Source organism: Fimicolochytrium jonesii (genome assembly GCF_025526975.1).
Source record: "Fimicolochytrium jonesii strain JEL569 chromosome Unknown EV422scaffold_29, whole genome shotgun sequence".
NCBI classification, from domain to species: Eukaryota; Fungi; Chytridiomycota; class Chytridiomycetes; order Spizellomycetales; family Powellomycetaceae; genus Fimicolochytrium; species Fimicolochytrium jonesii.
The window spans coordinates 249,517-277,300 of NW_026515696.1; the positions used below are offsets into that span (position 1 = coordinate 249,517).

Here is a 27,784-nt window from a genome sequence, read left to right on the forward strand (position 1 = left end):
GCATTGCTGTAGCCCGTCCCGCTGTACACTGCACCTCGCCCCTGTGGCACCTCACCGGTCACATGAGTTCATCCTTCCCATCCTCGCCATTGTCCTGTATATCGCTCCTCCGCCACAGATTGTCACAGAGATTGGCTGCGATGTTAATGAGCTTCTTGGCTGTCGCCATTCGATCCTGATCAGCTCTCTGGCTTTCGTGGTGCAGGCTTCGGAGCGCTTACCCCAGCGGGTGGTGATGGAGCAACGCGCTGTCAAATTGTTACTGCGCCGACCCAAAGTCCCCGTATTTCGACAGAGTGCGTCAATGCCATGTGTAGCTGTTCTAAACCGTGGCAGCAGTCCACATACACTGTTCTAACTCCCACGTTCCCTCCAGCGATGGCTTAAGTTCTTTCAAAGCCCAAAATCTGGCTCTCGCATTGGCAAACTGCAACAAGAGGTCTGCTTGATCAAAGATGCCAGATATCTCTTCGTTGATCGTCACGCCGGCGCTGCCATCCGTGCCCGGGATATCCAGAGAACTCTCGTTCGTGTTGTTGTTCTGGGGCACTGCACCCAAAGTTTGAGCTGATGGCAAGCATCTGTACAGAGTAGCTTTCTCGGTGGTGATGGTTTTCAGGGCTTGGTGAAGTGGGTGTGCTTTCGCAATGGGCAACGCGGGCTCTTGCTGCGCCACATCTCCGACTTACGCGCGGCTAGCGCAGCCTCTTTCTTGGTCACGCGGCGCCAAGTCGGAGTTTTTAGGGCGCTGCCGTCGATTTACCGTGGAGATTAAACCGGTCAACGGAAGTTCGGAGGGGAAGAGGCTCCTCCAACGCCCTGGTCCCTGGTCCCTGGTCCTCGTGCATTCTTCAGCGAACGCAAAGCCACGGCTCAGCTATTTATGGACAACCTTACCTGAAAACCCACGGCCTGTAGTCCGCATTTGGATCCCCTATTCCCATTCATGAAAAATGGCACAACCCACAAAAGTGTCTAAAGGTGTCTTATGAGAACGACGGATGCGCGGTGGCTGATGAAGGTTGCGGAGGGCATCGACACTTCTCTCATCTTTTAGCATTTTAGCAATCCGCACACTCCGCTGACATTTCGGGTGTCTGTCCCCATTGATTCATGCACTTTATTCGGATTTCTCAAATCCGTAGGAGACAATGCTGCGTGGGCCGCGCGAAGGGTGCAGGATGCGTAATGCCCATCCATATTCGTCCTGTGCCCTTGTCGGGCTGTCGGTCATCAGTCACCCATGGCCCTTCACACAATTTTCCTGACCCGAGGGTGCAAGGGTAATGGGCATTCGAACCCCTTGATAAGGCATAAGTCAAGGGGCGTCTCCCTTCCGCCCACTTTCGGGACGTTCCATATTTGCGAGAATAACCCATTTCTCGTAGACGCTCGACATCTGAATTGAGCAGGCCAGATACCTACATCCGCGTATCGTGAAGGTCTTTATTTCTCTTTAGCCAGCACTCTCTATCATGGCGACGCCGACAGACACGGTGCCTGATTCCAATGGCAATGGGTCCGATGACGAGCTCTACCTGGAGCGTTTCACAGTGCACAAAGTCCTTGGGGAGGGGAGTTATGGCAAGGTGAAGCTATGCTATGACACGACGACGCATCGAATGGTGAGTAGTGAAGGCGGACACATCCAAGGAGTAGAAATGCTCAAAGCTTTATTGGGACCCTTCGTCTCAACGTCTCCTTGACGCATCCCCAGGTTGCCCTAAAAATCGTCCCGAAAGTCTCCCTCAAAAAGACCGCCCACGTAACCCGCCTCAAACGCGAAGTCCGCATCATGCGGCTCCTCCACCACCCGAACATCACCCGCCTGTACGAAGTGATCGAGACCGAGCACCAGATAGTGCTCGTGATGGAGCACGTCGAGGGCGGCGAGCTGTTCGACTACATCGTGGCCCAGAAACGGTTGAAGGACCGGATTGCGAGACGCTTGTTTAGGCAGATGATTGGCGCGCTGGAGTATTGCCATAAGAGCTCGATTATTCATCGGGGTGAGTTGCGAGGGGAAACGGTTACGATACGATTCCGTCTTTGTTTGAGGGTGTTTGGGGTGGCTCTGAGAGGGATTAATGCTGATTCCTGTGGTTTTCTGCGCAGATTTGAAGCCAGAAAATATCCTTCTGGACCAAGACAAGAATATCAAAATCATCGATTTTGGGTTCGTGAAACTCTTCGAACAGACCAATTGCCTGCAAACGTTCTGCGGCTCCCCATTCTATGCATCACCAGGTACGGGGAAATCAATTCAACGCTGAACTTCCCTGGCAAATATTGCGGTGACGCCTATTTCCAGAAATGCAAATTCCTCATCTTTCATTTCGCTTTTTTCATCAGAAATGATCATCGGAAAAGAATATAGCGGCCCAGAAGTCGACATCTGGAGCATGGGCGTGATCTTGTTTGCGCTGCTGAACGGGTACCTGCCCTTCAAAGACGCGAATACGCAGGAGCTGTACCGGAAAATATCCACGGGCACGTATGAGATGCAGACAAGGTGGATGAATGAAGGTATGCGTCCGTTCTCCACATACATACCGTGCAGCCACAAAACGCTAACGGTGCCCTTCCCTTGTTGATTCTAGCCAGCTCAGACCTAATCAAACGCATGCTAACCGTCGAGCCGTCCCAGCGCGCGACCATGGACGAAATCAAACATCACCGCTGGGTCACCGAAGACGACGGCTCGGAACAAGCGCCCATAACCGACGTCCCCCCGCGCGCCGAATTCATCGACGACCCGGACCCATATCTCCTCGGCAAATTCGCCATGTACGGAATGGACCGCGCCGCCGCGGAAGCGTCTCTCGCAGCGGGCGAGCGCGGCCCGGCTTGGGGGCTGTACCACCTGCTTGCCGAGCACGAGGTGTGGGAGAAAGGCGCGGCTGAGGAGCGGACGGGGGTGGACTCTGGGAATGTGTCCGGGCGGACGAGCGTGAACGCCTCACATGCTGGGTTGGTTGAGAACAACCTTGACGGGTCCGGCCATAATATTCGCAACGGAGGGTCGATGGCTCGTCCGAAATTCCAGAGACGGTTGTCCCTTGGGCGTCCGACGGGGTTGAATTCGGGCAATAATAGCCCGTTGGCCTCGCCGGGGACGTTGGGGAAGGAGACGAACCCGTTTGATTCGCCGAGGATGTCGATGCGGAGACGTGCGTCGATGATGGAGAGGGATGCAGTGCCGCATGGTGGTGGGCCGCAGAATGGGGCGCCTGCAACCACGACGACGGGATTGGGGGCTGCGTCCATTTTGAAGAGGAGGTTGACGTTGGATACGCCTGCACGATGTAAGTGTTGGCTACCCATATCACATTCCTTTTTTGTTTCTCGTGTATGCGTGTCCATCGCTACACTATTTCCAACCTATGGCTTGATTCATCACATGCTAACCAGCATCAACATTTCTGAATACAGTAAAGGAACGGGCAGAAACAGCCGCCGCCTCCCTCCCCCGCCGTCTCTCCCGCCCCGAGACCGTCTCCCTGCCGCGGGACTCCCCCCATACCTCCCTCCATACCTCCGCCACGCCCGTCTACGTACACGCCTCCCTCCCACGCAAAAGTCCTCCCCCAGGCGCCCCCGTCTCGTCGACACACACCTCCGGCTCGATCCCAATCCGGTCCACTCAAACCGTCAGCGGCGTCAGCTACGACAGCGTCTCCTCCGGCGGAAACACCTACCACCGCTCCGCACGCCTCCGAAGCACGGCCGAGGGCGGTATCGAGGAGGGGAATGAAGGCGTATATGTGCCGAAGCGGAGGGCGAGCGCCGTTCCTGAACAAGGCTCGCCTAGACTTCCAACCAACACCGAGTCCCGTCCCAAAAGCACCACAAAGTCCCCCGATCGCCGCCCCTCCGTCTCCCGCATCTCCCTCAATCTCTCTACGCTGCACAAAAAACTCTTCAAGAAATCCTCCTCCACCAATTCCACCCCCTCAACAGCCGGCGCCGACACAACCTCGACCAAGCCCGCGGCGGACATCATCGCGGAGATTTGCCGCGTGATGGAGCTTAACGGGGTGGAGCAATGCACGCTGTCGGCGACGCGGATCCAGGGCACGACAAGGGAAAGTGTGATTGAGGTCGAGCTGTGTCGGTTGAAGGGGACGAATATGCATGCGTTGCAGATGAAGAGGATTAAAGGGACGAGTGTGGCATATCAGACGCTTTGTCAGACGTTGATTTCGCAGTGGCATATATGAGAGCGATATTTCTGTTTCGCTTCGACGGCATGCATCGCTGCCCCTCCATGTCAAAAACCCCTCTATCCATCCCCCTTCCTACAAATTCTTGTACCTTTCCCCCCGGGTTCCTTTTTCGGCCGTCTCCACTTCCGCTACGCTCTTGTGTAGCGTAGCTACGCTTTCTTTCTTTATACCAATATAACCACCTTTTTCGGAAACTGCGCAACTGTCGGGATTATTGGCATCTGCCGACGAAGACTGGCCTGGACTGTGCCCTTGACACCTCCAAAGGCCCACTGAAAAGGGATGCGAAGAAGGTTATGCTTATCAGGGTATCAAACGGGTTGATGCAATCCGATCCAAACATCAACGTATATATTTTTGTATGGCTCTATCCAAACATCGAAGGCCCGATTAGCTCAATCGGCAGAGCGTGCGGCTTTTAACCGCAAGGTCGCGGGTTCGAGCCCCGCATCGGGCTCTCTTTCTGGCAGAGTGGTATCGTTTTTGCCTTTTTGCCCTTCACGCATTTGTGCACACACGTCATCGATGCCCACGTTCTCTCCTGTGCAAGTCTCCGCTTGTTTCCCAAACGTTTAATCTCTTACGACAATAACCCAGAAAGATGCCCAGCACACTGGACTTCATCAACAAGCCGCTCGTCACCGCCGTTGGCGTGCCCCTCGTCCTCGGGATGGCCATGGGGACCATCTCCCGCCGACCGGTGCAGACGTGGTATAGGACCATCAACAAGCCGAGGTAGCGTGGCTTCTTGTTGACGGAAGATGTGTGAAAAGGAGCTGCTCGACTGGTTGACTGATTTCTTGTGTGACTGGTTTCAGCTGGACTCCACCGAACTGGGCTTTTCCTGTGGTACGTGTCTCGAGGTGGGAGGGGCTCCGGGCGTCCTTTGTTTCCGGGGACGTGAAGGCGACGAAGCATGTGGAAATGGAAAGAATGGCCTGGCAGGTGCTGCGGGGAAGAGCGCCTCGGGGCCTGCAGGCGTCAAGACACGTCCGTTCCATGGTCCCGAAGCTGCGGGAACCAGTGGGCCTGTGTACAGGCGAGGAGCCCTGGACGCAACCACATGATTGCGATGCTATGTTCTCCGTTGGGAGCATTTCCGAGTCATCCATTTGCTCTTACCCAAGCTCACCCTCTGAACGCAAACAACAGGCCTGGACTTCGCTCTACGCTGCCATGGGCTACTCCTCCTACCTCATCTACCGCGCCGGCCTCGCACGCCCTTTCCTTGACACCACCACCCCGCTCCGTCTCTACGCCGCCCAACTCGCGCTCAATATCGCCTGGACGCCCATCTTCTTCGGAACGGCCAATTTCGGTCTCGCCACCGCCGACATCCTCGCGTTGCTCGGCACGCTCGTCGCCACGACGGTCGAGTTCAGCAAGATCGATACCTTCGCGGCGTGGTTGCTGGTGCCGTATGTGGCGTGGGTGTCCTATGCGTCGGCGATGACGGTTTGGATTTGGAGGAATAACCCGAAGAAGGGTCGGGATGTGAGGAGGAAAGGGTTGTAGAATACCTTGAGGCGTATGTACTCTTCTCCCATCTGGCGTACGATTTTGAATGTTCTACGTTCCGTGCATATTATATGCTATATCTTAGTACTGCGTAGTTCCAGATTTCGCTGCTACTGTAAGCTAAACCATCGCGCCGGCCCTTCCTCGGCTCCTCCGTCGTGAGTAACTGGCGAGGTGCGCGAAAGCGAGCTGCATGGCGTCCTTCCCGCGAACTTTCGTCACGGCGGAAGCAGGTGCCAAAGTCCAGCCTTCAAAAAATGCGGGACGGGCGACCTGTTATGAGGAGAAAGCTGTCAGACTGTCGGCACTAGGTATTACCATTATCTGTCTATCCCACGGACCCAGAATAACAACAGCCCGGTTAGCTCAATCGGCAGAGCGTGAGGCTCTTAACCTCAAGGTTGCGGGTTCGACCCCCGCATCGGGCTATTTTTCTTTTTCGCATTTTGCTTTCCCCTGTGTACAGTATGTTCATCAGTTCGCCCATTTTTCGTTTTGCTCTAAGTGGGCTGCGGCCATGCCGCCGCACAAGTTCTATTCCCTGTCCTCGATGTTGGCATCCGGTTTTGCTCTCCCATTCTTTTACGGCTCATCCAGAACCCCGTCAGCTTGTAATGTTCGGGATGTATGAGTAGCTCGCGGCCTGCTCGCGGCCTTTCCCACTTCTCCGTAACGTTCGCCGATCCCCGTCCTGATGTCCAACGGTCCCTCAAACTGTTGAGCGACGAATGCTCACCTGGGTCGGAGTCACCTCCGCGCGTTGCATGAACTCATCTGCGGAGCAGCGAGCGTTCACTGATAAGGACGAGAAGATCGAATGCACGGGGCATACTTAGGACCCCATTTTACAACGGCCGAACACTGCACTCTGTGTCCCTCGCAAACCCTCCGTTCGTTTGTTCCCATACCTGCACAGATGGTGAGCGTCGGTGCCGTATTGTAGCGTTCGACTTCGCTTACGCGTCCGAGGCTTCTTTCGCGTCGTGTCCCAACCGGCACTGACGTAACCGGACGTAACAGACCTCCCCCATGAAGTCGGTTTAATGTCTTTCTCCTCGACCTTGAAGGTCAATTGAATCATCTGCCTACAATAAGGCTTCCAGAGCAACTTGTTCACCTCAGCACCGAAAGCACTCCAGTCCTTAACTGAAACAACCAGAGCTCCGATCCCCCCCACCGACCATTGAGCGCACTCGGCATTTACACACTTTCACCCCACCGTCAACCCGCCAACCCCAATATGCGTCTCCCAACCACCGCATCCATCCGCCTCCTCCCAACCTACCGCACCATCACCCACACCACCAGTCTCTCCTTCAAATCCAAATCACCGCAACCAGCAACCCACATCCCACCCCGTAACACCCCGGGACCCACCCCTGGCAAACCCAGCAGTATCCCGCCCCACGGCAAGGGAATGGACCCGCCCGACGAAGCGATGTCGTTGAAGAATGAGGGGAAGAAGCCGGAGATGGGGTATCGGGAGGAGAGGAAGAAGGAGGAGGAGGAGAAGAACGGGGATGTTAAGAGGGGGTGGGTGCAGTAGGCGTGGTGAGAATCGGAGAGTAGCTTTTTGGGATGAGAGTTCACAGATGATAGGTTTGAGATGAACGGGGGAGCGGATGCAGGGATGGGAAATGGGGTGGTGGAGGGTCCCGCAGCGCAAAGGGTTTTGCTGCCATTTCATGAAGATTGCTGCTGGATGGGACCAAATGCTTGTATATACTTCGTTACTCTGGGAATGGAGAGGCATATCTTGATCCATGTGCTTTGCCAGTGGATGGTAACGAATTGATTCAACTTGACCAGCTTTGATCAGGGACTCTGATATGACCTGGATGCTCGCCCAAAAAGAAAATCACTGGAAGAAGTTGTGGGGACCAAAAGGAAAAGAAACATAGCCCGATGCGGGGGTCGAACCCGCAACCTTGAGGTTAAGAGCCTCACGCTCTACCGATTGAGCTAACCGGGCTTTTTGATGTTCGGGTCTGAAACTTTGGGTACACAAAGGTAACAATTTGAGATTTCGGCCACGTTTATCACGAACGCGTGGATGGTGTCCGAAAGGATCGAAGATCGAGATGCGTAGCGTGTGGGGGCAACCCTAACAACTTGAAATGTTGCGAGAGCTTTATATATAACGTGAGTACTGTACCGTATATCTACTAGCCTCCCACCGGCCATTCGTCCATGCCAACATCGACTGCCGCAGTGTCTTGCTGGATCTGGGCGAACCAATACCGGCAGAAATGGCTTTCGCACTTTCCAGCAAGGTTCCGTTCATCCCTGGGGGGCCAAGGGCGCACGCACGCGTAGGTACTGCGCGTTGTCCAAACAACAAATAGACTTTTCGCGCGGTGTTAATAGCGGGCGGCATGGCTGTCACATGGACTGTGCGCTGTGATATTGACAGCTACTCTCACCGACATTTGTATTATGAGACCCCCATTGCCCAAGGGCCCTCCACATGTCATATTGGGGCCGTCGCCGTCGCCGTTACTGAGTAGGATCAAAAGTTGCAATACAGAGAAGGGGGTCAAGGGATGTTTGCTGTCTACCGCAACGATTGCAATAAGACCTGCCGGGCGTCCAACTTACTCGAGAGTAAACATCCCATACCACAACGGCACCGCTCAGTTGTAAACTCCGCAACCGGGGAAACCTGCAGCAACTTCAGAAACTCCCGCCGCCTCCGCTGCCTCCGCTCTTGGGAGACGAACCACGCTTCGCCAACGCCCTACTGGGAATTGTCGAGGTGCTTGCACGGCAACCACATTCTTGGCGGGTGTGTGCGGAACCTCAAAGCGTATAGCTGAAGTTGCATAAAGGGCAGTCGGGTTGCATTGTGTCGCCGCCGTCATCACTCCCTCCTCCGACGCGCCAACTGTTCTCCAATACGCAGTTACATTTACTACCCACATTCCAGTTTAGCACTCTGACGACAACCTCGTTGAGACACAGCAATGGCGGAACCAAGTCCAGTAAGGAGTGGTGTCTCGCGCCAGACCTCCTTTATAGGAGACTTCCTCAACAACCTCGCCAGCCCAAGCTCGCCCGGTTTCGACCCGGTCACCCCAGGCTTCGAAGATGACGCTTTCGACGAAGAAGGCAACTTCAAAACCGACCTTCCTTCATCAATGTCACCGTCCGTCGACGCCAAAGGCAATCCCACGTTAGTCCCGACGCACGGACCAGACCCTCACCGTCAATCCCAATCATTCGATGCGTTGCAACGCCCGCCATCCCCGCCATCCAGTTCCCACCACGGCGACGAACAACCTGCTGTCCGCGAAGAGTTCCTGGCAAACCTCCCAGACGAATGGCCTCTGGAGAGGGACGAAGCGTTAGATCCCGGAACAGACACGGAGGACGAGTTCGTGGGCGAGATGGTTGATGCGTGTAAAGGCAAGGGCGAGAGCAGGATCAGAAAGGCGTTGCGACCCGCCAGTCACGTGCGGACGTCGTTTTTGAGCTTCCTGGGTGGATCGACGCCAACGCAGAGCTTGATATTCCTCGTGCTCCGTTGGCCGCTGTTGATCCTGTTTTGCGCTTTCATTCTGTTTGATTTGATATGCTACATTGCTGTCCGGCAATGGGTTCGGTGGTATGAGTGGGCGATTACGTGGCGCGGACATCGCCGGATCTTGCGCAAGAAGTTGAACGAGTCCAAAAATTATGAGGTAAGTTGTTGCGTACTGGAGTCGTCCGCTGTCATCCGCCGTACCACATATAGTTGACGCATTCCCACCACAGGAATACAAAGAAAACGCCACGATCCTCGACGACTACCTTCAAAACACTGAATGGAAATCCATCGAAGCCTCCCCACACTACGACGTCCGCCTCATCCAACGCACGACCCGCCGCCTCAAACGCAACCGCACCCTCATCCAATCTTCGCAAACCCGCCCGCAGGACGCAACCTCCGCCAGCATCAGCGGTCTCGCCACTGCCACACGTGAGATCGTCTCCATCATCCAGCACGGCGCTTGCAAAACCAACTTTGGGAATGTTGAGAACGAGGCCTTGTACAGTTATACATACTTCGGCACGAAGAAGTTGGTGGAGGAGTATATTGAGGAGCTGTGCGAATCGATTGATTGTGTGGCTGACTCGCCGGTGCTGGCCCTGGAGGAGAAACATGATATTTTGAGGAAGGCGGCACATAGTTATGGACGGACGGCGCTTTGTTTGAGCGGAGGGGCGACGTTGGGTTATTATCATTGTGAGTTGGGGGGTGGCCTTTGCACATTTGGGGTTGTCTCACGCGGTGCTAACGGACATCATCTATCCTTGCAGTCGGTTTGTAGCGTCTTCATTGCGGTACTCGATCTCCGCCGCTGCTTGCTCATACTCGTATATTACACAGGTGTCGCAAAGGCTCTCTTCGAACAAGGGCTTCTCCCGACCGTTATAACCGGGACCAGCGCCGGAAGCTTGATTGGTGAGTGACCAACCAACGCGCCACATTCAGCCGACGTACGTAGAGAACTCAACCCTTGCTTCCTCTTTCTAGCGGCGATATTGTGCACGCGAACAGACAAAGAGCTGGTGGAGGAAGTTTTTACGCCCAATATTTCGAAATTGTTGACGGCGTGCGAGCCGACTTACATTGTAAGTTGAGCGAGAAACGAGACGCTGACATACTTGTGCTGATTGGTGTCCGTTTGTATCATTTGCAGGAACGCTTCAAGAGACTTTACCGCACAGGCGCCATGTTTGATCATCGGGAATGGTTTCAGCGGCTCATCTTGGCGTTGAGGGGTACGTGTAGCATGCAATCAGAGCAATCATCCAAAAACGCAGACACCAGGACTAACCAGCCCGAACCGTGCAGGCCCACTAACCTTCCTCGAAGCCTACCAACGCACTGGCCGCATCCTCAATATCGCCATCGTTCCCGACGAACCCCACTCCCCCTACAAACTCTGCAACTACATCACCACCCCGCACGTCATCATCGCCACCGCCTGCATCGCCTCCTCAGCCGTCCCCGGCGTGCTCAACCCGGTGGAACTGCTCATGAAGAACCCGGAAACGGGAGAAATCGTACCCTTCCATGGATCTGGACGCAAGTGGAGGGATGGGAGCTTGATGATGGATATACCCGAGAGGGAATTGAATAGGCTGTGGAACGTGAATTTCACGATTGTGAGCCAGGTCAATCCGCATATTGTCATGTTCTTTTTTGATCGGAGGGGGAGTTGCGGGAATCCGACGGCGCATCGGCATGGGAGGGGGTGGTGAGTTGTTGTGCCCTGATTGTGGACGTTTTTTTAGAGTACGGGTCGTCACCCATGTACTCACTTTCTTTCTTTCGCAGGCGCGGCGGTTTCATAGCCTCAGCTCTAGTGCAACACTTTAAACTCGACCTCCAAAAATGGATGAGTCTACGTATGTTGGCTTCAATCGTCAACCTTCGTCCATCAACACACTAATTCCGTCCCTTTCCTCTCCCCACCAGTAAAAGACTTCCAACTCCTCCCCCGCATCCTCGGCACCGACGTCTCCGACGTCTTCCTCCAACGCTTCGAAGGCTCCGTCACCATCGTCCCCCGCCCAACCCTCCAAGACTTCAAGTTCATCCTCACCGACCCGACCTACGACCGCATGGAGATGTACATCGAGAAGGGCGAGCAGCGCACATGGAGTAAGATCGAGATGGTGCGCCAGCGGATGAGGTTCGAGAAGAAGATTGGGGAGGCGAGGCGGCGGGTGCCGAGGTTGGAGAGGGGGCACTTGCAGAGGAGGGAGAGCTCGGTTAGTGCGGTGACGAATAATTGGGCGGGGAGTGTGGGGTCGGGAGGCGGGCAAGGGCAGGTGAACGGGTATAGTGGGAGTGGGATGACGGTGGGGGGCACGGTACAGAGTAGGAGGTCGGCGAGGAAGTTGCCGTCGCATATGGATGTTCATGCGGAGTAAACGAAGGCGAGGATTTTCTGGAAACGGATCCCACCCTATCATGGTCGTGGAGTATCCCATTGCGCCAGGAGGACACCACACCCGCCTATCACTGTCGGCTACCACCTCACTTTCAACGGTCATGTACACCAACCATGCGGACCGACGTACGCACACCATCTTCATCAGTCTCCCAAACATGAACAAACGGATCTCCGCCCCAAGACTCCCTCAAATACCCCGCATATACAGTACATTCCGCCCCAACATATATCCCCCCTAATATGCGATTTTCATGAATGGTAATAGTAATTTAGGTATCTTTTGTATGTACATAGAAGACAAAGGTGGTGGTGGGACATTGAGACGATATTTCTTTGTCTACGGATCCACGAGAACGAAAGTTTGTCGGAGCTATTTTTCTGATGGTCGTGTGGGACTGAACACGCTGCGAGACCTCAAGATGGGGCGAGTAGATGCGTAGGTGCCGCCCTTGCTCTGTTGCGCGTCACCCAGGGCTGGAAGCCGTCTACTCCCGTCTATGGCCGTTTGGAGCGACGTACCCAATCTCACATGGACTTCGTGATCTGGAGCCCAGCTTTCAATACTGAAATTGAATTACGACATGTGCCTAGGCGTCACGGCATCCGGAGTCGATATGTGTATCGGTAGGCACGGCGGCAACGCCTCGCCGGTCAAGATTGAAGACGATATTGCATCCAGTCGGTTGCGTCCGCTGTACCACTCGTACAACAGTCAGATTTATGCAGTTGCTGACACATTCTGCGCTTAGTCGTCGGTTGGTCGTCGGTGCCAGAACCATCCCGCCCTATGAGAATCGCCCGCCGCTTTTCACCCGAATACGGAATTACGAACAGCTCTGAGACGGACACCCCGCTGGTGACCGACCCCACCTGCTCGGACGGGCTAACCATCGCCCACCACGGCGAAGTTGAATGGCTAGCCCTACGGCTATGATGGGTACGAGGTCATCGTCCCCGCCGGCTACCAACCAATCTCTTCTCCGGTCCGCCGACAGGCGGTCGACCAACAGGATCTCATCATCGACCAATTGGATGCGATGCGGCGGTTGTACCGCGGTTTGAAAAGTGAGGTATCGAACCTACAGCATCGGACGGCATGTGGTCAGCGCCAGGTCTCATGGGTCACGGACAGCAGGATTCCCAGAACTTGTATAGTCTTCTGATGGAACGTTTGTAGAAGGACATGGGCAACATACGAGGTGATGTAATGGAAAGGCACGGGCACAGTGGAGGAACGACATTCGGACAGGGTCGTGCCCCTGGCAGACTCCGATCCACTGCTGCCAATGCAATCGATTTTCAATACATCTGTCCCACAGATCAGGTAGAACCCTGTTCGAGGAGGACCTGTGAGCTGCGCCATCAATGGCCTCCAGTGCGTGGCTGAAAAGCCAGAAGAGAGCGATGGTCGACCCTTCCAGCACCCCTTAGGGCTGAACGCAAAGTTTCTTTTTGTTGACACTTTTGGGAGCAGTGTTCAGCTGGCTAGGTGGGCTTCTGAGCATCACATTGCCCCGGATGAGCTGCCGACGGAAATTTGGAATCGTTTTCGCCATAATGCCCATACCGATCCAGGCGAAAATGAGAGATTGCTAACGGTTCAAGCCCTCGCGCGGGAGTGCCTTGATATCCTGGATGACCCACAATCGGTTCGTTCGCGATGTGGGCCATCCGGGTTTTCAGGCACACTTCTAGCTGCAGGCGACTGGGAGTCATATAGACTGGGAGTCATATAGCGACATGCACATTGTCCTGCGGGATCACGGTGATGCGCCGCGCCGTACCACTAGAATATTAGACCCCTTGCGATTTACCGTCCCGACCCGAGCGGGATCTACAGTAGCACTCTGGATCCCCTGGTCTTGGAAAGAATGGGAAAGGATTTACGACGAGTTCTTTCCGCAGCCATCTCAGAAAGGGCGTGGTGATGAGGAATATCCGCAGAAGCGGACGTGAACAGATGCGGGCCACCTTCCTCCAAATCAAGGGGCAACGGCACTTTGTCGACAGAGATCACTTTCACTGCGTTTGAGCCATAGGTTACTTCGCGAGGTTGAAAGTTGAGACACTAAAGGTACGTATCACTCGGCCTTGCGGCATGCATGCGATGCCGCTGTAGCTCGCATATTGATAGCGACAGCTGATGTACGCAAAGGGCCTCTCCATTTCTCGTCAGGATAGCGCGCAGGTAGCCGCAATCGCGGATGGTGGGATTCATATATTTCGGCGGCTTCTGCCTCATCCGCCAGGTATGTGTCCTGTCGAAGATTCCGTGGGAGTCTAGTCTGTAACTCAATTCTCTTGATTTCCTTTCTTCTAGCTCCTTCTTCGCATCAAGGAAGCGCGGGATGGCGTTCCCGTTTGTCATGCCAAGAAGGCCAGGGACGGGGAGCTTTTTGAAGCACGTGCGATCGGTGGCGAAGATACGGCTACTGCTCACGCGTGGTCGAAAGTGACTGACGAGCGAACGCTGCTGATGACAGAAATCCTGCAAGCGACTGAGGAAGAGGATGATGGAGAGCGAGAGGGTGAAGATGGGAGAGAAGAAGAAGAGGATGAGACCGTGGACGAAGATGAAGATGAGGACAAGACAGAGCGAGGCAACATGTCACCGTCCACAGCACTCAAGGCGACGACACCTCCGGCAACTTCAGAGGTAAATTGTGACAAATGAACTCGCAGTCTGGGTGCGGCTAGCCCTGTCATTGTTAGAAGGCAGAGATGTCGGAGACGTGGCACAAGCAGTAAAGGTGTACCAGTCGGCTAAGCTGGACGGCGGCTTTGAAGCGCTGCGGGTCCAGCACAGAACCGCGGTTTCTTGCTTCCCTTCACGTTGAAAGTGGGTTGGCGATCGCATCCGAATTCACCGGATGTCTTATCAGTCTTCCTACGTGCGCCCCTCTGCAGCTCAAGCCCGACATCCAGGCCGATTCAGCGCGGGTCTTGTCGATCGCTGTCCTCCGTGAACTGTTCCACGATATCAAAGAGTTCCAGTCGACAAAGGATGTCAGATTGAGACATACCAGTGCCCATCATCATTGTGATTTTCCTTATGTTTTTTGTTGTTTTCCAGTTGCACTTTGAAGGGGCGAACATCTCCCGTTGGGTCCGCACCGCCCCGCATCACCTTTACACGCAATGTTGCAAAAAAGATAGTACCTGAATGGAAAGAAACCTGCATAAGCGACATTCTGTGAGGCATAACATGACAAACATCGATGCCATCATGTTTCTAATATTCGTTCTAGCCTCCTGAACAACATATGCCTGCTGTCGCCGAAGTACTCTCCATCTTTCGTGAGTAGCCCAACGGCCAGGGTGAAGATCATTGCTCTCTGGACGAAGGCGGTCGCAACCTTCCACGCCGAACGTATGACCGCTTCCCTCCCTCCAATCGTTGCGCGCATCGTATTCTCATTCTGCAATGTAAGTGTTGACGTTAGAACACCTTGATGCCTTGACGAACTCATGCAAACCGGCTCCTAGGAGCTGCGATCGTCCGATGTGGAGCAGAGTCTCCGAAAACATATGCAGAAGGCGCTCGCGGTTGGTGGTGGCGGTGATCCGGTCATTGTAAGTCACCGTACTCGGATGCGGCTGATCGACTCAGCGCACGCGAAGTTTGCTGACTGGTCCTCAGCTTCAAAGCCATGAAGAAGTCGATGCGCATGAATGAATTCCAGAGCGTGGACAACGTCGCGGATGAGGACGCCGAGGTGCATGCGCTCCTACACGCTTTGATGGAAGAGATCTTCGATGAGGATGACCTCGTAATCCTTTGGTATGCACGAAGATCTTCGCAGATGCCTGAATGGCATGTCCTCGTAATCTGAACACTGTTTGAGCGGGGTTGACACTTGTTTAGGGCAAATGGAGAGAGCAAGAGCTTCCGTGCCCATAGGCAGACTTACCGGCCGAACGCTCCACGCCGGACGGGCGCGTTCTCTCCGCCCACTTCGAAGAAGTGTTCTTGGAGACCAAGTCCTCGAAGCATGCAGATACGTCGGCGCCCGCTATTTACGACTCTTCAAGCTGGGACAATTCCTGCAAGGCGCCCTCAACGCGAAAGTAGCCCAAGGAGTGCGTAAGGAGTCGTCCTTTGGCATGCAACTACTACGTACGTATGCTGATTGGCGTGTTGTTGATGCGCGCTGAACCGTTGACTCACGGGATGCTTAGAAGAAACGCTGGAGATCTATGAGATGACGTTGGAGCACGATGGAATCTCCACTATGTATCACCTGGCCTCTTGCTCGACTCCTCGTCGCCCTGGAGGACATGGGATTGGCGCCCCACCTCATCGGTGCCGTGATGCATGTCAAGGTTCGTGTGCCCATGTTGAGGCGGACACATGCGAGCAATGTCGGCGGGTGCATGCATGAGGCGATGTTGGCTCACGCAACGATGATCCCGCAGGGTCGAATTCAGCAATCATTGCGCGAGCGGGCCCAGGACCAGTACGACTCTGACGACATGTCTCTGCACATTACGTCAAACCCCGAGTCTCCTGCAGATATTAACGATGAAGGATTCCACAGACTGCCCCGCTGCGCGTTGGGGATGACTCTCGCCAGGACTGAGGTTCCTTGGCCTTTTCCGGTCCAGTCCCTCCAGCAGACCCTTGTGCGAATCCCGAATTTGCTCCTGGGGTCCTATCGCTTGGGGCTGGGTTTCCAAGGCTTGGGTTTGGGCGTTCCACGCGTTCTTCTACGCATCGGCCAGTATCCTCTCCAGTTCGAGCCCTTCGGCCTGCGGGGGTGAAGACCGCATCGAACGAGAAGAGCAGAGACGGCCGTGAACGAGGATATCGAAGCTTGATGGTCCACGATGGGGATCCAGGGGCCTTGCTTTACACTCAATCGAACTTGGACGAAGCGACAGGCGCGCCGGCCACGACAAAGTAGATTGAAAGATGAAGTAGCCAAGGAAATGAATACATGTGTAATCGCACGTGCGTTGTCCATAGAGTAGAATTGGATGACGCCATGACCCAATGGAATGAAGATAGAAACGAAACAGTGATCAGTATTGCACAAAGGAATCAGGTCATGGAAGCCACCAAACCGAGGCGCCCAGAATGTTTAGCTAGGGAGACTTATTCGTGGCGACAGGTGGCACGGGGACATACTTGGACGGATATGCCGGCGCCTGAAAGGTTTCCCACGCACTCTGTCTGGACCGGTACCGCTTGAAGACCAAGCCATCCCGCCAGGAGACTCTGTCTTCTGATGTTACTCGGAAGGCATTATCCCCTCCCTTTTCGTGCCTCCTGATACAGCCACTTTCGTTCCGCCTACTGATAGCGGCACTGCAGGAGGATAGACAGATATGCCGGCGCCTGAAAGGTTTCCCACGCACTCTGTCCGGACGGGTACCGCTTGAAGACCAAGCCATCCCGCCAGGAGACTCTGTCTTCCGAGACTACTCGGAAGGCATTATCCCCCATCGCCATGGGCGATGCAACCCGCGAATCCCGGCAAGATGTTCAGGTTCAAGTTTCTTCTGAATTATGCTAACACGTACGTTTTAGCTGTTTGAACACGCGTCAGAACTCGCCCGACACCATCCCGCTTGTCGCCTTTCGCAAGCAGATCCGCCGCCTCTTTCTCGACCTCAACCAGATGAGACAAATAGTCGTCCCATGCAGCTTCGGGGGCTTCGGTCGGGAAGGGGATGGGCGGCCCGTTGCGAAGCGGCGGACACCGAATGTTAGCGGGATTGATCTATGAGCGCGTCCGGATGAGAGCGGCCGGACAGACATAGCGACGACAAACGGACGCGTTTAACGGGCCGACACTTCCGGGGCTCAAGCGGGGACCGCTTGCCCTGACGCACGTATATGTATGTACCTAGCGTTTGCTTTTGATTGCGTGGAGACGCGAGGTAGATTGGTCGATGGATGTTCGACGAAAAGGGGACGGACGTTGGACCTCGGAAGTGATCCTTTCCCTCCTTTCGCCTGTGGAAAGACAACGGGTAAGCACGCAGGGCATAGGAAGTCTCACAAACGACATAACTTTGTTCTACGCCGAATCCGAGCGAAGCAGATACTCGGAGATTCGCTACTGCAGGTGAAGCGAACAGGCAATGCGCCTTCTCACACTTTTCTTCCAACAAATTTTAGATCATGATGGAATCCGTTCGCATCGTCAGTGTTCTTATTGTGCAGCGTGCATCAACAAGCACACGCAAATGGGAACAGTTGCGCTTCGCATGGATGTTGAAAATAATGGGGTGTGTTTGTGCTGAATGGAGACGGCAACTGACGAGCCCATCGTTGAAAACATAAGCGAAGGAGGTTTCATGCAAACGCATTTTTTTTTGGCTTTGCCGGGACTTGACAGCAGAGAGTTCAGGTTCAGGAAACCGAGATATGCTCCCAAAGGATCTATCCATCAGTAACGTCGATCCATTACATGACATGCTTTGGTTGGCTCCCATGACCTTGACCTCGCCCCTGGTTCCTATAACCTCCCAACTCGGGCCCAGGGAAGCGATCGAAGGGGGCGAGAGCGTGCCACTTACGACTTTGGGAAGGGTCGAAAAAAAGCAAAAAACCTAAAAATATTTTGGGGGACAACCGGGGTTTGAACCCGGGACCTCTCGCACCCAAAGCGAGAATCGTACCACTAGACCATTGTCCGTTTTGATTCTGGGACTGCAGTTGGGAAATTGGAGCGCTCGAAATCATACCACTAGACCATTGTCCGTTTTTGATTCTGGGACTGCAGTTGGGAAATTGGAGCGCTCGAAATCATACCACTAGACCATTGTCCGTTTTTGATTCTGGGACTGCAGTTGGGAAATTGGAGCGCTCGAAACCATACCACTAGACCATTGTCCGTTTTTGATTCTGGGACTGCAGTTGGGAAATTGGAGCGCTCGAAATCATACCACTAGACCATTGTCCGTTTTTGATTCTGGGACTGCAGTTGGGAAATTGGAGCGCTCGAAATCATACCACTAGACCATTGTCCACTTTTGATTCTGGGACTGCAGTTGCGAAATTGGAGCGCTCGAAATCGTGGCCCCGTTGAACTTCTTGCAGGCCCGGACTCAAATTGTGATAAGAGTGCATAACAATTTCTGCGACAAGCTGGACAAACATACCTTCCCAATCCGCCAAATCTGCTGGCGTGTTCAGAGTGAGGACAGAGCAATGGCTCGACCAGTGGGATTCTGAAATGGTTAGAGTGTTTTTGTGGCCTGAGATGTCCTACCTAAGTAAGGCGGAGTCGCGTGTACGTAATTCTCGCATACAGTACTTGTCGATTTGGACTCCGCCGGGGCTGATGGATAGCACGCTCGGCGGGAGGTGGCAATTGGCGAAAGCATGTCGTCAATTCGCTCGTGGTCCGCTAGGACTTTGGAACACATGATCAAGGACATCAACGACAAAGCTCCGTAACTAGCGGTTCTAATTCTTGATAGGGCGAGAGAGGCAGCAGCTCCCATCAGAGTCGCATGAGGTGGCGCAAACGGTGCCACATCCGTGGGTAGTGTACATGTGGGTGGGTAGGGTAAACGGTCAGAATGGTGAAGAAAAGTGGTACGCACAGCGAGCTTATGTACGGTGTAAATGACTTTCAAGTGTCATAATTTTGAAAAAGGTTTCATTCAATTGGATGTGGGTTGTTGACGCCAGTCTCAGGAGAAACATCGGGAAAACCGACTTGGAATGGACCCAATTTCTTCGCCAAAGTCTCGGCGCATCGGAACATGTACGGTGTAATGAGACGCAGATACCCGTACAAATAAGGAAAGAGGGGAAAGGCATCATTGGTTCGACACTTCCGCTGGCTTGGACATGCGCCGTGGGTCGATGAGTACGGCGTCGCATCAGCGACAGGCGTGGTGATCTTGCAAGAGGCTATCTTGCAGCGGGTAAGGCATCCTTCAAAAACATTTCCACGCGTACAACAGAGTCGCATGCTGATAGGTGAGTAAACACCAGTGTGAAAAGACATCCTTTGCAATGAAGCACATGCGAGAGAACTATCATGGAAACGTACGGTCAGCAGACACGGCGATAGCAATGGGGTGGGTTCCTTGCAAATGATTGCAAGCGAGGATGGTCTGCGAATGTAAGATCGTAAACGGTGAGCAGCGCCGCCGGGTTGCGTCGTTGGTGAGGACACAAGGCACTGGAAGTGTCGACTGGAAAATTTGGAACAGTCAGATGTTGGAGATCAGTGACTGTAGCGTCTTTTCTTACGGGCGAGTCTGTCCTACTTACGATATGGCGGAAAAGGCTTGGTGGTGCCGCAAATTTCGGTTTGGTACTCTTAACGGCGGATGGCGCCTGCAGCATTCCGTAGCGGTGCTGCCTTGAGGGCCGTTCTCGGATGTTGGTGCAGTGTACGAATCATATGTAGATTGAGGAGGAATAAACCAAAGAAGGGAGGACAAAACAGAAAGGAAAACACGGAGTCAGTAAAATGTTCAGGCGGTAAAGATATTGTTCGGGGTTCGAATTGGCGGGAAGAGGCCCCCACGTCTCTCAAATACTGCTTGACCAACCAAGAGAGCACGCCGTCCGCTCCTACACACTGTCGCTCAGCTCAGCTTTCGGGCTACGACCGGCGATTGCGACTGCGAGTTCGGTATGCTCGGCAAGCCCTGAAGCATAGATACCCCAGAGGCCGACCTCACAACTCCAAAGCGCAGTCGAGACTAATGAGAAGAGCAGGGTCGAGTCTTTTCCCCACCAGGAGTTTGGAGAACTCCTAGGTGAGGCTAGATGTCGTGATGGGCGTTATCTGGGCTACCCCACCATCCCCCGATATCGGAGGGGCCTAGGCTTCTAGTCTGGCAAGCAGAGAGAAGCAAAGGACCGAGAGCGCCTGCGTCCCCAGGCTTGACCCAGGCGCACATCCCACCTGTCCCTGTAGAACACGCGCGAGCGCTATTTCGAGAGAGAATCATACTCACAGCTATGAAAAATTTGCGGTGAATGGGCAGCGGAGAATCGTGCGGTGCTGCGGTGTTTCGAGTTGGGGGCGGGTAGATCTATTAGATCTCTCTCTTACTGCGTAAGTTCGGTGGTCGGCGGAGCGCGCGCCTGTGTGTGGAACTTGAACTTGACGCGCGTCGCACTAGGACTCCGACAACGCTTTTTCTTGCCACCGCAGTAATGCAAAAGTTCAGGCTGCCCACATTTATCATACTAGATATGGTAATAGTAGGACCATCATGATACGGGCACATGGCGCTGCATTGCGACGTCGTGCTGGCCGCCTTCGAGTTCTCGACATTTATTACAGTAGGTGGCCATAGATAGGTGGCCTTTACGACGGGGGCGCCTTTCCCTTACTAAGTAAAAGTGCCCCATCAATTTAGGAACCGCGCACTCGTCGTAACATTTGTTTTGGCCACCTACTGTAATTATTGGAACTCGCGAGTTACGGATGGGAAATTGATTGAGACGCGAGCTCCAGTCAAAAGCCCGTCAATGTCATTTTCCCGCGTATAAACTTATATGTATAATCCGCCTGTCACAATGCGGCCATGACGTCAAAAAATGGAAATAATTATTTTCCCCTGCAAAAGAATCTTCCACGGAACAACCGAATCCCGGACTTCAAGTTATCAGGACACCGCGCTCGTCAAATGCGCGCACAGGTGCCGATCTTTTGATTCCAACCATGTCAGACATGGTTTCACACTCGTTCGCGGCGGTGAGTTTCGTCCTTGGCGGACGATGCCATTGGCGTTGCTTCTTGCTTTTCGACCGTCGTGCGGGAGACTCATAACCAGCACAGCCCCATCAGCGGTTGGGGGTTCGAAGATCCCATCGATTATGCGCGTTTGGGGGGGGGGGGGGGGAGGGGGGACCTTCAGACATGTGCCACGGCAGGCCGCTGATCTCGGCATGCTAACTTCTAAGGCCACGCAGAATGCCGGTGAAGGGGGCGTCTGAAAAGCGTCTGCGGTGCGCTGCGCCTCTAAAGAGTTTAGTACCAGGGGGTGCAGGGAGAGAGTTGGAGTTGAGGAGTTTGTCCCCTCTTCGTCTCCTTCATCATGGATCTGGACAACGATGGGACAACGATGGGGACCTCCAGGCTCCAAATGCATCGCATTGAAAAATGAGCAAAGAGCACAGATGGCAATCCGCTCCATGTCATCGAGTCATCGAGTAACGACGACCGGTGAGACCCGGCTTGATGATAGTAGTAGGAATAAGTAGCGATAAGTTGTTAAGGTTGTGGATGTATCTATGGGATCTGATGGGATGTTCAGTCGTTCAACGCGTCGTTTTCCGCCAAACCCACACCGCCTCAATACTATGGGGTTACTCAGCCAGCGGCCCATAACAACGTCCACGCCCTCAACTCCAACTTCAACCTTGTCAACCTTATCAACCCAAAGAGTCCGAGTCCCAGTCCCCACGTCCGACACCTGACCTTCAACGTCGCATCTCGTTGCAGTTCACATCTCCCGTCGTCGCCGAAGCCCAGCAATATAGGGACTCCTCTCACACCATTCAAGTTATCTGTTCAAAACCCTTAGAAATAAACAGCCAGACGCGGAAGCGTGAGAAAAACCGAACGCCACAATCACCTTCCCACCGCCATGCACTTCGTCGCAACGACCGCCTTGGCAGCAGCATGCCTCACCGCCGGTGTCGCTGCCCAAGCGCAGCTAGCTCCGCTTGAACCGTCAAGGGGAATCATGTTGGGCGCTTGGATGGACACGGCGCCTGGAATGGATACGCCAAAGGACTTCAATACCCGGTTTGGCCACAATATTGTGAGTATCGAGGAGTGATGCGAACACGTGTGAAAATGTGGGGTCAGGGTGACGATGGTGTGTGGGATTGATAGCGGGCGCTGTCGATAACGTGCGTCGTAGGTGGATGCATGCTGGAGGGATAGCGCCGTCAGCCCGAGTAGTCGGAGAACGGCGAGCGACAGGGAGGCTCTCACAGGAACGAAGCGAGCATCCGCGGTTTCTGGCGCGGATGAGAACGCAATCGTGCCTTCGGCGGGAGAAACTCCCGCCCATTTCTCGCCCAACTTGTCATTCCTTGGTCGATTCATCATTATATCCACCTGGCACAATATTTCCATTTTACTTACTCAAGCCTCCCTTTTCCCTTTTCCCTTGTTCCAGTCGATGATCCACCTGGCGCAGAACCTCCCCATCGAGCAGGACAAACTCGCCCCTGTGCAGCTCATCGACCAAACAGGCACCAACGCGATCCTCTATTTATCCGTCTACCCCACCGTCACACCCGACAACCTGTCGGACAAGGCCATCAATGACTTTGTTCAGCAGCTGGCAACCTTCACCCACAACGGCCGCGGTATCCTGCTGCGTATCGCACCCGAGATGAACGGCAACTGGCAGCCGTACGGCCAAAAACCCGTCGCGTTCGTCGCAATGTGGAGGAAACTAGTCACCGCCATCCGAGCCGTCGACACAAACAAGAACGGAGTTTCCTTCATCTGGGCTCCCAACATCCAAGGTGGATACCCATACGGCAGAGTCGCCGGTGCTGCCACCGACCCCGAGTTTGCAGCGATGGATACCAACAAGGATGGCACGATCACCGTCGAGGACGACGGGTACACGCCCTTCTACCCTGGCGATGAATACGTCGACTGGGTCGGACTGTCGACCTACTGGTTCGGTCCTGGTTTCCCATACGTCATCAACGACATCCCCCCGCCTGGGTTCATGGAGAGGGTGATCCACGGCGTGTCAGCAGGAGGCAATGGTTTGGATTTCTACCAGGCGTTTTCCCAGTCGCGCAACAAGCCGTTCTTCATCACCGAGTCGGGATCTGCGTTCCATCTGAACAGGATCACGAGTGTTGCGAACCCTACCAACACTGGCTCGATCGCACCTGGCCCTGGAGAGCTCGCCATCAAGCAGGCGTTCTGGAGACAGGTATGCAGATCGTAGATCGTCTCTGTCTTTTTCTGTCTGGTTCGAACGCACCTCTCACAACCTCTCCTCCCGCAATCTTCACAGTACCTAACAAACACAACCTTCTTGGACAAACACCCCCTTCTCAAAGCGGTCTCCCTCTTCGAATGGCTCAAACCCGAAGAAACAACCATGCGCGAGTTCCACATCTCCAAGGACCCGGCAATTCTCGCCGCCCTCAAAGCCGACCTCGAGAAACCGGAAGTCCTGGCCCGATATTTCTTCGCTAACGCCGCCCAGATTGTCACTGACCCGACTGCGCCGGTTGTGCCCATTGCGAGTAACGGGAGTGTGGCGAGTGGAGGCGCGGGAAATGCGCCGCCGGCGGGGAATGCGGGGAGTGGAGGCTCGAACAGCGCTGCGGGTGTTGTGGAACGGAGCGCTTTGGTGGGGCTTGTAGCTGCCATTGCTGCTGTCGTTCTCGCTTTCTAGGCCTTTTTGGAACTCGAAAACTCACCTCCTCATTTCGTTTTGGACTCGACGCTACGTGCGGCGTTTCCACCCTTTAATGTCACCCCATCGGCGGAAACAGAAGGCGTAACTGTACCTACCCTTACCCCTTACCTCTCGCTTTCGACCGATGGGGCTTCTTCATATCTTACCTGTTTTCTTAGTTCGTCGTACGGCGTGTGTATAGAAGACGTTGTTGCTTTTTGTGTAGACGTGTGTTCTGCTTGTAGAATAATATGATTTTGTCTATGAGAGTCGTATTGCTCTGTTCGGAGATGGTCCGGGAGTTTTGATTGGCGTCGAACGTCAACGCTTTGATGTGTTTTGCGGAAGGGGGTTCGTTGGAAGGGAAGACGCGTCGGTTTCACACCCTTCCCAATCTTTTGCCACACACAGCACATCCCAGAGCACATCCCGCATAAAAGACAAAGACAAGGTGCAACGAAAGGACCAGAGACACTAGAGTCGTGAGGTGCGCGTACGAAGACTTTCGAAACAGGCCAAGTATGTTTGAATCATGGACGGACGAAAACCGTGGTTCCAAACTGCAAGAGATCCCGCGTTTGGAGGCCGCGGCTGATGCATGGACGGTTTACGAGGCCGGCACGGACGGTGACGGCACTGTTGCAGCGATGGCGGCTGTTAAACCGCTCAAACTTGGGCGAGGCATTGAGGCTGGCACGGGTCTGAAAGAGGAATGTAATCGGTAAGGGTGTAGTAGCTCTTCGGGGGAGGAATCGGCACGACAGGACAACCGACGAGTCATACGACGGGTTCACGTTCCATGCTATGGCTAATGCGGCCCGTGTGGGTGCACAGCGGCTGGCCATTGTTCTTGCCTATCTCGTGAGAGAACCGTGTTAGAGATGGTTCTGACGCTGTGTGCCGATTATAGCGGAGGGGACATGCTTGTACGCCGTTGGCTTCATGAACAGGAAGTGGTGCTAGTATGAATGCTACAACCACACCGATATTCCTGCAGATGTAGCGACGATGGAGACATGGGCCGCATCCCATCAGCGAAGTCCTCGACTCGCCGGGGTCCTTGCTGGAGAAAAACACAAGCGTGTATCTGTATCAGGACATCACCGCAGGGCTCCATATAGGTTCCTTTGAACTGGGTACCAGACGAGGAAGTTACAACTCCCTGATTTCACACTGGGCTGTCGCCAAAATTGCGATAATCTGTGGACCGCACAGGTCGGGGGGACGTTGGCGCACTTGGCGCACTACTGTTATGGCGAAATTCCTCCTTATTCAAGCAGATTCACATCAGCACGTGAAGGAGGAGAAGTTGTGGGGGAAATAAGAAGAGACGAGCGGACGACAGCCCTCGGCAAGGCCCAGCTGTACGCCAAACGGACCTGGATCTTCGTCTTCCGCGCGCCATGGAAGACGAGGACGAGTTTGGTTACTACTGTGTGACTGTGGATCTACGTGTCGAGAAAGACGCAGATCTTAAGACCGGACATGGGGGAGCGATCCGAGTGCGTGTGGGGCTCTTCGGCTTCTTAACGCAAATCAGCGGCCCGCAAAACCCGTATGAGAAACTTCTTGGTCACTACCTGTGAGAGCCACCATGTCCTTGAAGTGCGGATGTTAAGAAAAGTTTGTGTGGAATGCAGCAACATCCAACTTATTTTCAGGAATTGGAGGCTAGAGGACGACGGCGACTACCTAAAAGAGGAGGAAGAGGAAGATGAAGAGGAGGAGAAGGACGAAGAGTAAAGTGAGTCGTCAACGGACTCTACATGGAAACACCAGTCCCATTCCGACAACGCCGACGACAAGCGTTCGGAGCACTAGGAGAATTATTGGCACAATTGTGGAAACCGAACTGGGGCTGAGAGGTTTGATCCAGATGGCTTTCCGATCAGCGGACTGATAAAATTTGGCCAAAGGAATGAGTGTCTGGAAGGAAGCACGGATCCCGGGTGCGTGCGTAGAACTTCTGTGGGCGTTCCGGTTTCATGGTTGGGGTTCCATTCGCATCAAAGGATGTCTTGGCTTTTCCTTTGAGCGCCGAGATCTCGCCGATGCGGGCGTGCTATTCTCCTCTTTGCGCAGGCGATCAATTTCAACCTCGCGGAAGAAGAGTGGTGTCGCTAGGACCACGGGAACGTTCGTCAGCAAAAGGTCTTAGAAGGCGAGAAGGAAACGTTTGTGCTTTCGATCAGCAACTTTGGGAGTAAAGCCCGCGATACCCCTGGCAAGGTTTCTATGCAGCCAAAGTGCTGCGGTCAAGATTCATCTACGGCCGTGCCCTTTGGCATGAGGCACTTGTCCGTCCAGAGCTGTGATTGATCCGTCATTCTTGGGAGATGGGTCACTAGTCGCATAGACAGACGACAAGGAACGATCCATCGTTCGATGATTTGATTGGTCAAGATGCTCCAACCGATCTGCGGGAAGGGACGCACGATCTCGTGGTCCGTGTTCTGGAACTGCCAACATGGCACATGCCCTACGAGTTAACATAACTGTACTTGCGCTAATCTCAATCCCCACGAGATCATGGACGGGGTATGCCCAATATTCTCGATCATTTCGGAATTTGGACGGAAAGTGTTTACGAAACTCGACGATGAAATCGAAAGGAAACGACCGATCTCCGGGAGATGGGTATCTGCGCCACTCGCGTCGTCTTCGTGGTGCCGGAGATGTCGTCTTGCTGCCGTCGCTGTCTTTCTAAGGCGAAAAGAGTGATGTTCCTCGAAGAATCAGGGTCGAAAGTCGAAAAGGGCGGCAACGGGCCTAAGGTGAAGCCCGCGACCGCAATGCGATGTTCCGATGTACGGCCGAAGTCGTCACGATTTGATGATGGGCTCCTTGTCGACGACAGTATCTCCCCGGACAACCTGAAGGCCGTGATGTTAGCACCTCCTTCTCGAAGAGATCTGGAATCCTCAAATCTTCGACATGGGCGCCAACTGAGGTTCCGATTGGACTTCATGGTTGGTGGGAGTCCGCCAGACCTTACTCCTACTAGTACCACCCAGCGCTACGCTTTTGATTCTCCGGCGAAGCTGAAGGTTGACGATATTACAATGATTGTTATGGGCGATGAAAGGAAGGAAGCTGTGCCTCGGACGGTCCTCTTTACGTACGCAGGGGATACTGTTAAAACACCTGTAATAAGACGACCATAAATATCTGCATGAGCGGGAAGAGCACAGCCCGTATAAAGGCCTCTTATATTCATGTCCCACGGTTGCGCTAGCGCTAGCTCCTCGGTCTGCCATAGTCATCAGATGACCAGAGGTGTCGTCTAAACTGACAGTCACTGTCATTCTGTGGCTGCGTGGCTGGAGTGGCTTGCGTGCGTACGTAAGCGAGCGCGGGAAGATCCGGCAGGTAACAACTCTAAGTGTAAAAGCGCTCTTTCTCCAGGAGTGTTCTTTTTCCAGAACGTGGCTGGAGGTTTGACCGGAAACCACCGCTACTAGAGAAAGGTCATTAGCAGCAACCACATGCCCGCCAACCACGCCATAGAGTATCAGTAGTATGGCAACAGCACAGCAGTAGCATAGTCTTTTCCCCCTCTCGTCTAGTCTAGTTCGCGTAGTTGAGGTCTTCTGTCACACACCCTTCATCGTTTCTAAAATCAGGAAACTTGCGAGCTACGTTCGTGCGCCTCCTATCACCTTTTACAAAAGCTTATTCGGAGATTTTTGGTGTCTCGAGAGAGGCGCATACAGAAGGCGGTGCCCCTCG

The 27,784-nt window shown here is 54.1% G+C and overlaps 6 protein-coding genes and 4 non-coding genes across 10 annotated transcripts; 8 read left to right on the top strand and 2 right to left on the bottom strand.

The window, feature by feature from the left end:
* The first annotated feature begins 985 nt into the window (after positions 1-985).
* On the top strand, positions 986-4,490 carry EV422DRAFT_542257 (kinase-like domain-containing protein). The gene is made up of 6 exons (XM_053071262.1): positions 986-1,625; positions 1,718-2,009; positions 2,116-2,247; positions 2,353-2,526; positions 2,601-3,305; positions 3,433-4,490. The coding sequence occupies exons 1-6, from the start codon at positions 1,476-1,478 to the stop codon at positions 4,218-4,220; spliced, it is 2,241 nt and encodes a 746-aa protein (XP_052922250.1). The 5' UTR covers positions 986-1,475; the 3' UTR covers positions 4,221-4,490.
* Positions 4,491-4,610: 120 nt separating this feature from the next.
* On the top strand, positions 4,611-4,683 carry EV422DRAFT_t123. The gene has a single exon. It is a non-coding gene; the product is annotated as a tRNA-Lys (tRNA).
* A 7-nt stretch (positions 4,684-4,690) lies between these two features.
* On the top strand, positions 4,691-5,886 carry EV422DRAFT_542260 (translocator protein). The gene is made up of 3 exons (XM_053071263.1): positions 4,691-4,961; positions 5,045-5,075; positions 5,379-5,886. The coding sequence occupies exons 1-3, from the start codon at positions 4,828-4,830 to the stop codon at positions 5,739-5,741; spliced, it is 528 nt and encodes a 175-aa protein (XP_052922251.1). The 5' UTR covers positions 4,691-4,827; the 3' UTR covers positions 5,742-5,886.
* A 213-nt stretch (positions 5,887-6,099) lies between these two features.
* On the top strand, positions 6,100-6,172 carry EV422DRAFT_t124. The gene has a single exon. It is a non-coding gene; the product is annotated as a tRNA-Lys (tRNA).
* Positions 6,173-7,643: 1,471 nt separating this feature from the next.
* EV422DRAFT_t129 lies at positions 7,644-7,716 on the bottom strand. Its single transcript has one exon. It is a non-coding gene; the product is annotated as a tRNA-Lys (tRNA).
* Positions 7,717-9,130: 1,414 nt separating this feature from the next.
* EV422DRAFT_500290 (triacylglycerol lipase) lies at positions 9,131-11,666 on the top strand (the record flags this gene model as incomplete). Its single annotated transcript, XM_053068128.1, has 8 exons — positions 9,131-9,424; positions 9,498-9,981; positions 10,114-10,188; positions 10,261-10,358; positions 10,427-10,514; positions 10,582-10,987; positions 11,068-11,138; positions 11,209-11,666. 8 exons carry the CDS (start codon positions 9,131-9,133, stop codon positions 11,664-11,666), a joined length of 1,974 nt encoding a protein of 657 aa, XP_052922252.1.
* Positions 11,667-13,893: 2,227 nt separating this feature from the next.
* EV422DRAFT_570908 (uncharacterized protein) lies at positions 13,894-15,522 on the top strand (the record flags this gene model as incomplete). Its single annotated transcript, XM_053072928.1, has 7 exons — positions 13,894-13,938; positions 14,010-14,345; positions 14,597-14,695; positions 14,776-14,882; positions 14,938-15,115; positions 15,176-15,262; positions 15,346-15,522. The coding sequence occupies 7 exons, from the start codon at positions 13,894-13,896 to the stop codon at positions 15,520-15,522; spliced, it is 1,029 nt and encodes a 342-aa protein (XP_052922253.1).
* Positions 15,523-18,261: 2,739 nt separating this feature from the next.
* EV422DRAFT_t128 lies at positions 18,262-18,333 on the bottom strand. Its single transcript has one exon. It is a non-coding gene; the product is annotated as a tRNA-Pro (tRNA).
* A 3,467-nt stretch (positions 18,334-21,800) lies between these two features.
* Positions 21,801-24,318, top strand: EV422DRAFT_542296 (glycoside hydrolase superfamily). The gene is made up of 3 exons (XM_053071264.1): positions 21,801-22,438; positions 22,802-23,581; positions 23,666-24,318. The coding sequence occupies exons 1-3, from the start codon at positions 22,262-22,264 to the stop codon at positions 24,050-24,052; spliced, it is 1,344 nt and encodes a 447-aa protein (XP_052922254.1). The 5' UTR covers positions 21,801-22,261; the 3' UTR covers positions 24,053-24,318.
* Positions 24,319-24,443: 125 nt separating this feature from the next.
* EV422DRAFT_580860 (uncharacterized protein) lies at positions 24,444-27,219 on the top strand (the record flags this gene model as incomplete). Its single annotated transcript, XM_053073352.1, has 11 exons — positions 24,444-24,776; positions 24,820-24,916; positions 24,966-24,981; positions 25,053-25,176; positions 25,356-25,637; positions 25,717-25,794; positions 25,835-25,920; positions 25,972-26,191; positions 26,248-26,352; positions 26,412-26,499; positions 26,668-27,219. The coding sequence occupies exons 1-11, from the start codon at positions 24,577-24,579 to the stop codon at positions 27,217-27,219; spliced, it is 1,848 nt and encodes a 615-aa protein (XP_052922255.1). The 5' UTR covers positions 24,444-24,576.
* Positions 27,220-27,784: the final 565 nt, after the last annotated feature.

Bases quoted from the DNA above. Each gene is read 5' to 3' on its own strand.
- EV422DRAFT_542296 (XM_053071264.1), top strand. From the start codon at position 22,262: ATGCACTTCGTCGCAACGACCGCCTTGGCAGCAGCATGCCTCACCGCC. The intron at 22,439-22,801 runs GTGAGTATCGAG...CCCTTGTTCCAG, and splicing joins CCCGGTTTGGCCACAATATT to TCGATGATCCACCTGGCGCA. The intron at 23,582-23,665 runs GTATGCAGATCG...CAATCTTCACAG, and splicing joins AGCAGGCGTTCTGGAGACAG to TACCTAACAAACACAACCTT.
- EV422DRAFT_542257 (XM_053071262.1), top strand. From the start codon at position 1,476: ATGGCGACGCCGACAGACACGGTGCCTGATTCCAATGGCAATGGGTCC. The intron at 2,010-2,115 runs GTGAGTTGCGAG...TTTTCTGCGCAG, and splicing joins GAGCTCGATTATTCATCGGG to ATTTGAAGCCAGAAAATATC. The intron at 2,527-2,600 runs GTATGCGTCCGT...TGTTGATTCTAG, and splicing joins GACAAGGTGGATGAATGAAG to CCAGCTCAGACCTAATCAAA.
- EV422DRAFT_542260 (XM_053071263.1), top strand. From the start codon at position 4,828: ATGCCCAGCACACTGGACTTCATCAACAAGCCGCTCGTCACCGCCGTT. The intron at 4,962-5,044 runs GTAGCGTGGCTT...GACTGGTTTCAG, and splicing joins AGGACCATCAACAAGCCGAG to CTGGACTCCACCGAACTGGG. The intron at 5,076-5,378 runs GTACGTGTCTCG...CGCAAACAACAG, and splicing joins CGAACTGGGCTTTTCCTGTG to GCCTGGACTTCGCTCTACGC.